At 39.9% G+C, this 9,908-nt stretch overlaps 1 protein-coding gene across 2 annotated transcripts; it reads left to right on the top strand.

The window, feature by feature from the left end:
• Window positions 1-2,496: 2,496 nt before the first annotated feature.
• On the top strand, window positions 2,497-9,327 carry LOC109108741 (2',3'-cyclic nucleotide 3' phosphodiesterase). Of its 2 annotated transcripts, none has more exons than XM_019121849.2 (4): window positions 2,497-2,649; window positions 5,483-6,193; window positions 6,293-6,420; window positions 7,544-9,327. In XM_019121849.2, exons 2-4 carry the CDS (start codon window positions 5,503-5,505, stop codon window positions 8,009-8,011), a joined length of 1,287 nt encoding a protein of 428 aa, XP_018977394.1. In that variant the 5' UTR covers window positions 2,497-2,649; window positions 5,483-5,502; the 3' UTR covers window positions 8,012-9,327. The 2 variants fall into 2 exon arrangements, with proteins under 2 accessions (XP_018977394.1, XP_018977393.1); XM_019121848.2 differs by having other exon boundaries at window positions 2,497-2,687.
• The last annotated feature ends 581 nt before the right edge of the window (window positions 9,328-9,908 follow it).

Below are 9,908 nucleotides of genomic sequence, written 5' to 3'. Positions count from 1 at the left end.
TAAATTCGTAGCTTAGTCTTGCTTAGTCACACTTGCCTCCACACAACACAAACACAACTGGAAGAGGAGTATTTTGTATTAGAGCCCTGCGAGGGACTGTTTTCCTTACCCCGCTCCCGCTGAATTTTTGACCATTATTGCCTGCTCCTGTTCCGCTCCTGAGATTTTCTGTGTCCATTTCGCCCACTCCCGCAAACATTTTAATATAGCATATAATTTTCACACATCAGGGAGCCGCCATCAGTATGCAGAGTATTAAATCTATTAAATGAGCAATCGCTGTTCACTTTCGATGTTGCGATCACGCACACTCTGTGTAAAGGAAGATCAGATATGTGTCAATGAGCTCAGGATCTGTTGAGCAGCAAATCCTCCAGCATGACCTGTAAGCCATCTCTCCTCTCAACCTGTGATCAGTCAAATCGGACTCCTGCAGCTCGTGTTGGATGCAGGGTTGTCAAGCCCGCTTCTTTTAAACTGTTGCCATGGGTTGATTTCCCCTGTGGATTAAAGGTTGCACAAATTACAGTACATTTGTCTCAAATGCTTGTATTGAAACATTTTGCATTCTTCCTATGATAAAACTGTGCTGTTAAGTTTTGTGAAGGAGGGCCACTGGTAGGAGGCTTTTTAGCTGTGTTTTTGATAAATATGAATAACAGTCACTGTAAAATATGTATTTTAGGTATGGAAATGACATATTTTGAGTGTTGATATTTGTGATATGGTCATTATGCTACTTTTGGGCACTACTTTTAACCACCAACCAACCATGCCCCACCCCACCTGCACCCACTGTCCTCTTTTTTGGAAAACTAAATATGGTCACCCTACCTTACTGAGTCTGCTTGTGCCAGGCTTGAAAAAACTGATCAATTTGTTTGCCACCATGTCTTCTCCAAAGATTGTTGCAATACATATTTTTACGCAGTAGGCCTAGATACAAATCAAATGAAAAGGTTTGAATTCCTTTAATGGCCTACTGAATATCTGTTTTCAGTCAGTGACAGTGTACGGTATAAAAATGGAAACACTTCGTGATGTTTGCTTTACAAGTAGCCTATACACAATGAGTTTGGGGGTGATTGTTTTACAAGGATTTAGACTTTTTAAATGAATTCTAAATGTCTGAGAAGTGTATTAAATATAAACAATTAATTTTGGGGGTAAAAAAGGATCACAAAATTCCGCAATGCAAATTCTACTTTCACACCGCTATTACGCATAGCTAAACACCAAATATCTAAATAACTTTTTAACGAAACAATTTTTGTGATATGTTTGTGATGCAAATATTTGATAAGAGTGATAATTAGTAGAAAGTAGCCTATTTTAATGCTTTATTGACGTGCCGACTGAAACTGATAGCACTGTTACGTCCTCCGGCTATCGCAACTTCTGTTCGATGGAATCTAAAAACAGCGTAATCTAACTTTTATAATTTCTGAAAACGTTTCTGATAATAATACTTTATTGACTACAACCTTTCTTGTGTTTCTGTTTATATTATGACCCCTAACCATAGACTGTATAAAAACATGGACATAGTGTCTGTGACGTCATCCATAGTTTTCTGAAGAGCGTTTTTGAAGCTCAAAGTAGGCGGAGCGGTCCGTCACCATCTTGGCAGCACGCGTCACTTCAGGATAATTGAAAATGGGCAAAAAGGTAGTAGCTGGTCGCTGAAGCCACACCCACCTAGCTCGACGGCAGTGTCTGCAGGCAATCCACCTGTCACTCAAGTGGCCACGCCCGTAATTATGCAGAACTTCAAGGCTTAATATAATTTAAATGGATGAGTTATAAAATGAGTTTACAGTTTTCATGAAGGGCAAAATTAGCTATATAGACCAAAATCATTTTTGTACCAGGCTGTAAACGTTTTTTTTTCTGCTGTAAAGTTGGGCATTTTAACATGGGGAGTCTATGGGATTGGCTCCCTTTTGCAGCCAGACAGCAAGTTGATGAATTACAGTTTAAGTCACTTCTGTGTTCTGCTAACATAAGGGATTTAAATAACTGTGGAACACACAACACTATTTATACACTAATACACTTATTTATCTAACACACATACTTAGTCTACACTTAAAATTTGCGCATAATATACCTGAACATACAAAACTGCCTATTGTAATATACCTGCACATACAATTGTCAATTTGTATATTGTTATTCCTTATTTACTTGTTCTATTTTATGTTTTATTATCTGTGTTTTTGTCCTGTCGCTGTCATTCTGTTGCCTCGCATGTGTAAACATACCTGGCAATAAAGCTCATTCTGATTCTAAAGTTTTTAAACTTAAGATTAACGTTAATCATTGATATGAAATTAAAGGTGAGACTGAACTGTATTCATGGAGTAATTAAACCACGCGATAATTGCGACATGATGAGCAGTATGATGTAAAAACAAAAAATCCGGTCGCTGACGTGCACACATGCACATCGAGGCGGGAGCGCGCTTAAAATTTGCCTCTGTTGCCTCTCCCTTCCGTGTCCGCGCTCTCGTGCACAAGTGGCAGTGGTTTCCGTTTTGTTTCCTGATTGTTACTAGCGCTCGGCCAGGCGGGGGATTTCTGCGCGGCGCTCTGGAGAAACGTGGAGTTTGGCTGTACGGCGCTTTGAACCTTCAGCCTCGGAAAACGGTGACAGCTTTTCATACATCTGCCAACGTTGAAATCGAGTGAGTTGCATTCACACCGATCACTGATTGTTACGATTTGATTCTGTTGATCGTATTTGCAACCAGTAAGATTGATTATGCAAATCAAAAACTTTATCGAAAACAAAGATTTTATGAGTAACAAATAATTGGTGTTTCTGGCATGTGCTTTCTTTGCCAGCTCCGGTAGGCACTGCCACGCTGATTTGTTTTGTCTGCATGCAGCGTGGCTGGGCACTGCCACTCCCCGAATCCATGGCTTGGCATTGTTAGCGCTTACTAACTGAGTCCGCTCGTTTGGTCACATTCATTTACGAGCCTTTGTAGATTCTGACATTCACTGAATTAAGTGTAATCCGCGTTACTTTTAAATCGCCGCACAATTTTTCCACTAAGTTGTCTAAATTCGTGTGCGCAATGTCGCTGGATCAAGTACCGTTATATACGTGTAACGCGTGACCTCTGCTTGATGTGCTGCTACTGTCTGAGTGAATCCACTGGGCGTTTTGGGTTTTCTTTGTCTGCCATAGATAAGGTGGCGTGTATGAATCTAATTTGGTCGCACAAAGGCTGCGTATCAAAATCCAGTGAGCTGCTTACTGGAAACCAACTGGACTTCAGACACATTGAAATGACTCAGAACGTGTTTGCTTCCCATAAATGCTGTCTAAGCAGACAGCACCCTTGATATTAAGACACAGCCACAAAGAAGTGGGCCAAATGAAATGCAGGTGTTTGTGTCTCACGACTCACTGCTGGGCTCCTGTAAAACGGGGGTCTGCTTCTGTTTTTCACATGCTTTCATCAGAACCTGGACCGTGCCCAAGGTGAAATTAAAGCTTTGTTGGTCTAAAATCCGCCCACTGCATAGAGAAGTTAACATTTAGTGGCAGTATGTCGTAAAGGTGCCTTTTGAACCCATCAGCGGTGAATTGTGTCGCCTGGCTGATATGAAGGTTTGCCATTTGATTAAGCTGTGAAGATTTGCATAGCTTTATAAAATGGGGAACAGATGTATTTTGGCCAGAAGGTGATGATGACAGCTGGTTTCACAATAAAAGCAAGTCATTTGACATCTGATGACTCGAAAACACAATCTAATCATTGGGCTACAGCTGTACTTCTGCTTATTACTCTGAAATCTAACAGAGACAGCAATATAACTGTGGTTTACTTACCAAAAAAAAAAAAAAAAAAAAAAGAGTTAAACGAGCCTCTACAAGACAAGAGTAATATGGATAGAAAGCGAAGGAGTAATGTGTAGGCCAGAGAAAAAGCAGCTCATGCATTGGCAGTCTGATGCCTACTCAGATTTCACTAGAAATGCACAGTGGTGTTTTATTTCAAATGAATCCGAATGTGCATTGGTCGAAACGGAGCAGTGGTTTTCAGATTTGCTCGAAAGGTTGAGAGCTGGATGCTGTGCCGAGGTTGCAGAACTAAAATATGCAGCTGTGGGTAGTAAAATTGAAGTTTCCAAGAGCCTGCGTGCTGTGAAGTAGGGCTGCACGATGTGTCGTTTAAGCATCGATATCGCGATGTACGAATCCACGATAGTCACATCGCAGGATGTGCGATGTAGGCTGTCGTAGTTGATCCGTTATTCATTAACCTTACGGGCCAGCTGCGCCCCGGCCCATGACGATTGTGATTCACGGATAAATTGCACAGCTTAACCATCATAGAGTGAAAGTTTATCATTTGCATGGGTTTTTAAGTCCTGTCAGTTTAACAGGGCGCATATAAGAACGAGGAGAGAGAGAGAGAGAGAGAGAGAGAGAGCCACGGCCGCGCGCGCGCTCACCTTCACCGTCTTCAAACAACACGAGCGCTGTTTTTCTCTCTCCCTCGCGCATATTAATCAAAATCAATTGACACGATGGTGTCGAAAAAAAAAAATAAAAAACCTATCCAGTGATGAAATGTTTTCTGTGTTGTCAAATCTTGTGCGATATCCTAAACTGCCGAGATAATTACACAACACGTGCGGTACACGTCTGATTCGCGAACTAATGATTCCTTTGAACCGATTCAATTTAATGAATGGTTTAAACAACTGACTTGTCCAACACTGAACTCACGAGACGTCTGAATTGGTGTATTAAAAAAAATCTGTAACACTTTACAATAATGTTCTATTTATTAAACTATTTAACTACATTATTTAACATTTACTATTACTAAACTGCACTTCTACAACATTGTTAATTTCAACAATTAGGCTATAGCGTTCATTGTTGAAATCAAAAGTATTTGTTAACATAATTAATGCACTGTGAAGTGACATTACCAAACAATGAACAGCTGTGTTTTTTATAAACTAAGATAAACAAAGATTAATAAATATAGTAACAAAAGTATTGCTCGTGGTAAATTCATGTTAGTTAATATGTTAACAATTCAAACAATATCCTAAAGTTACAAACAAATAATTTACTCTAATTTAAATAATACTCTGATGTTTAAATCATTTAAAATGAGAATGTAAGTGTGCTCACCCCATTTTTGTTTGTAAGAAAAAATTAGATTAGATTTCATATCGCAATATATATCGCAGAAAAATAAAATATCGCAATGTAATTTTTTCCCAATATCGTGCAGCCCTACTGTGAAGGGTCTGAAGAAGTGGTCGTTTTGACTGCCCTGTTCAGGTGGATAGTTTCTGTTAATCTTTACCAAGCGTTCCTGGGGCTGCCTGTCATTTAACCCCTTGTTCACATTAGCATGCAGTGCTCACACTATTCGTCTCATGTACAGCGTGATCTCTTGTAAAATGTATTCACACTCACTCTTGCCAAATTTACCTTGTTTATCAGAAGCGGCCTGCTGTGTAGCAATGGAAGCTGAACAGAATCAGGAAGTTCCAGAGGCTGTTGCAGAGACACAGGAAGTGGCAGTGCAACAAGAGGAGAAATCGGAGCCTAGGTCTGAAGGGGTGGCGCCTTCAGAACCAGCAGATCCTCCAAAAGAACCAGAACCAGAGAAGACCCCAGAGACAGAGCCTTTGGCTGGAGAATTGCCAGAAAAGGAGAAAGCGACAGACTCTGAAGCGCCTCCTGCCAAACCATCTGAACCCGAGGTGGCTCTGGAAAAATCTCCTGAGGAAACCCCGGCTGCCGAGTCTTCTGAGAAACCCCCTGAGCCAGAACAGCAGAAGAAGTCTGAGGAGCCACAGGTTCAAGTGAATTCGGAACCTGAGAAACAGGAGGAAGAAGCTGTGAAAGAAGTAGAGCCTAAGAAAGAGGAGGAGTCCAAACCCACTGCTGTGAATGAAGCCAAGCCCGAAGAATCGGAGAAAGGTGAGGAGACAAAGACAGGAGGAGGAGAAGATAAGGTACAACCAGACGCTGATGGAGTTCAAGCTGAGCCTCCGAAAGAGGCCGAGACCAAGCCGAAAGAGCCAGAGCTGCCTTTGTTCTTTGGCTGGTTCCTGCTTCCAGAGGAAGAGGAACGAATTAAGTGTGCAACCATGGATTTTCTCAAGACGCTGGACACTTTGGAGGCCTTCAAAGAACACATCAGTGAATGTGAGTTAATGACTGTGTAAACAAATAAACTTGTGGTTCTGCTCAGAGTTGGTGTGTTTGTACTGCTGATTTTTTTTTTTTATTTGTAATTTTTTCCAGTTACTGGTGAGGCGGAGAAAGAAGTGGATCTAGAGCAGTATTTCCAGAACCCATTGCGCCTGCACTGCACTACAAAGTTCTGTGATTATGGGAAAGCAGAGGGGGCAAAAGAGTATGCAGAGCTACAGGTTTGTTTTCCACACAAGCCATTTTCTTAGATGTCATATCATGTAGTGCAAATATATGTGCTCAGATGTGTTTTGGAAGAAGATCCCTGCTTGACTATAATATTGTAATTGCAGTCAATAACTAATATTCTGGCAAATATGTCTATCTTGTTTTCCAGTGTAAAATATTACGTGTAATTTTACAGCTGAAAATCATTCATTATATTGATGGGGGAAGCCCCTTTATATTATCAGTTTCTAATATCAGCAAATTCAGACCAGTACTTATAATTAAATATTACCAATATCTGCCAGTTATTGTATGGTATCTAATATATTACATTCCCTGAAATTTTGTTAGTGATGCTTGGAGAGTTTGTCTTTTAAGTGTCTGAAACGTGCTATATTGATAACACTTTACAATTAAATTAAACAATCCATGAGAGATCATGAACTGACAGTGACATTTTTTTATAGCCTGAAAAAAATCTTAAATGGATTTATAATTATCATCTTCTGTTCATTTTTGCTTTTTGTCTAATGTTGTTTTTAATGTTTATTTACATTTTGTAGCTGATTTGACCCTTTTCTTGCCATGTTGACATAATCAGTTACAAATTATGGCAATAATCTGTTTTAATGTTAATTCATTATTGTTTGTTACTTATAAATGTTCATTTATAAAGCATGAATTGTTAATTTATTAGCATATGTGGAAATTAACAGGAACCTACACTAAATAATCAATAATAAATATTAATAAATGAGTTTTTATACAATTTAAAAATATATATGAATGAAATTGCAAGACAATACATTTTTTTTATATAGTGCAGGGAGAAGCAGAAATCCCATAAGGGCTTATTTAAAGCCACCACCTAAATAATATTACATTTTTACAAAATTATGAAGAGAACTAAATCAAAATGCAGAAATTAATATAATGACATCCAACAAAATCTATATATATACTTAATCTATATATATAACTATAACAACAAATCTATAATAAAAAAATGTGAATGCAGATTAATAAATGCTGAAAAATTGTTAATTGGTAGTTCATGAAACCTAATGCATTAACTAATGTTAACAAAACCAAAATATTAATACAGTACGTATTTGGCAATATTTTGTCTTGCAGGTGGTCAAGGAATCATTTGCCAAATCTGATGAGCTTTCCGTCACTGCTCTCATAGTGACCCCTCGTATATTTGGGGCCCGTGTGGCTTTGACGGAAACTCAGATGAAGCTGTGGCCCGAGGGAGCGGACAAAGAAGGGGTCGCTCCGGCCCTCTTGCCCAATGTAGAGGCTCTTCCAGCGGGTAGCCGCGCCCACGTCACATTAGGCTGCTCGGCAGGCGTGGAGGCGGTTCAGACCGGTTTGGATTTGCTGGAGATCCTGGCCCTGCAGAAAGAGGGCAAGGAGGGCACCCAGGTCGAGATGGACTTGGGTACTTTGTCCTACCTAAGCGAGGGCCGTTGGTTCCTCGCCCTGAGGGAACCGATTACTGCAGACACCACCTTCTCTAGCTTCTCTGATGACAAGCCCACCAGCAACCAGGGCAAAAAGGATGGAGAGAAGAAAAAGAAAAAGTGCACCATTCTGTGAGCCAAAGCAAGGAGGAGGAGAAGAGAGGGGGGAAGGAGGAGGAGACATTTTTCCTAAGGGCCCCGGCCCTCGGTTGGCTGAGGATGATGTTGTGTTTTTGCATGTGTGTAGGTGGATTGCGTGTATGATTCGCAGCTTTAGTGTGTGCACAGGGATGGCTTGGGATGATTTAGCAGGTAGTGTGAGACCAGACATTCCAAAGTGGCCTGCTGGCTCCCGGCTTTCTCTTAGCTGGTGCCTTTTTTCCTTTTGCCTGGCAACACAAGCTCAGAGGCCTTAGTATCTGCCTTAAGGTCATGGATCACTCTGCTGGAAAGTTCACTCTGCGTTAGGTGCTAGTTCGCATGGCTTTCTGGCCACCACACCATCCCTGTTCCCTTTACACAGGTACATTCATGATCGGTCTTCCTTACACGTGACACTCATGTAGAACACTTAGATTTAGCACAACTTTACTGGTTTGATTAACTGATTTATACTCCGTTCCAGCTCAGATCTTGTTGATTAGTTTAGGTACAGAGTTTCAAATTCAGTTTGAGGCTTATTTTTTAGAAGGTTTGCCTTCTAAATGTATATTTAGATCTTCAATTTAATGAAATGGAGCATTTTGATCCTTCGTCACAGGAAGTTTTGGTAAAGAGTATAAATTTGTTAGTTTAGTATGTGGTTCTTCAGAGTCCCTCTCTTTCTTCAGCCTATGTGGAGCTGATAATTACCCAAGAATTCATGCTGCACCATTGTTATAATCTTACTGATAGTGATCTGTTCTGTGTGTGCATGCCTTTTGCCAAAAAAAAAGACGTTGTTAATCTCTCTCATAATCACGTAAAATTCACCAAGGTTTTTCTTTTTTATCAAATACATCGAAACATCTCTGACATGTTTTTAGGCTAAAATGTGTATGTGTGTCTGTCTGTCTGTGTATGAAGTAGTGTTCTGTCCTAAACTTATCGTTTGCACAGTGTTGGTCAGACCATCGGAGACCCCTTTATTTGCTGAATTTACAGCCTGTCACGTTAATTGAGACATGTCTGTACTTCTCTTCATCATATCTGTATGATCAGCTCTTTCATAAACCAGTATATTCATGTGTGATAGTGAACTTTCTCTGTCTCTCATTCATATCAATTAAGAAAAAAAATCACTCTAAATACTGTGACAAGCATCTATCTGATGCCTTCCTCTTCTGTAGGTTTCTAGATGGCCCAAGCCATGCTTCTTGTAGGTCTCTGACATTAAGGCACTAATTTTTTGCAATTACCTTGTTTTTCATTTGTTTTTGTACACTTAATAAAGAATGTGCTTTGCTCTGATAACCCTGGCTTTCTGTTCCTGCTGTAAGTGAATTATTTTAATGTTTTTATGATTGAATTTTGTTAGCTTCTAATTAAGGATGTGTATATAATCGTTCATTCCAAATGGGTGTTTCATGCTCGTTCCACTTCAAATAGTTTCCACCTTTGCCCAATCTTGCAAATGTGTAACTGCAGCTGAAGTTTTGTTCTGAATCAGAACCAGTTTCTGGTTTCATAGGAAATGTAATTCTTTAAAATGCAGGGGAAGTAACTGTAGTTTAAGTGGCTCATGAATATACAGCCTCTTAATTATTGACAGCATAAGCCACTTCCTATTCACAGCTCACTCAGTGAGTCAGTGTTCTGCTTTTGCCAGTAGGTGGAGATTGTCTCCACTAAATTAAGCTGCTAGAATCTAGATAGAGCGTATTAGTCATGCTGCTGTAGCTCAAGAGCTAGTGAGTTGACCAGCCAGAGAGACAAGAATATGTTGGTTTTGTCTTGGTATAAATAATCCCTCCCACATATATTTATCTCTCTCTGACATGCAAGACTTACCTTGTATCAGCATATCAGGCAATCATTTCCTGCCAAGTCTTGTT

The sequence above is a fragment of the Cyprinus carpio genome, chromosome A3, assembly GCF_018340385.1.
Source record: "Cyprinus carpio isolate SPL01 chromosome A3, ASM1834038v1, whole genome shotgun sequence".
In the NCBI taxonomy this organism is placed as follows: domain Eukaryota; kingdom Metazoa; phylum Chordata; class Actinopteri; order Cypriniformes; family Cyprinidae; genus Cyprinus; species Cyprinus carpio.
Note: the sequence above shows the minus strand (reverse complement) of the source record. Positions and strands in the feature narration are given on the sequence as shown.

What these genes read in the sequence shown, in the direction of transcription:
- LOC109108741 (XM_019121849.2), top strand. Translation starts at nt 5,503, where the DNA reads ATGGAAGCTGAACAGAATCAGGAAGTTCCAGAGGCTGTTGCAGAGACA. An exon ending in CAAAGAACACATCAGTGAAT is followed by an intron (nt 6,194 to 6,292) that starts GTGAGTTAATGA and finishes AATTTTTTCCAG; the next exon opens with TTACTGGTGAGGCGGAGAAA. An exon ending in AAGAGTATGCAGAGCTACAG is followed by an intron (nt 6,421 to 7,543) that starts GTTTGTTTTCCA and finishes TTTGTCTTGCAG; the next exon opens with GTGGTCAAGGAATCATTTGC.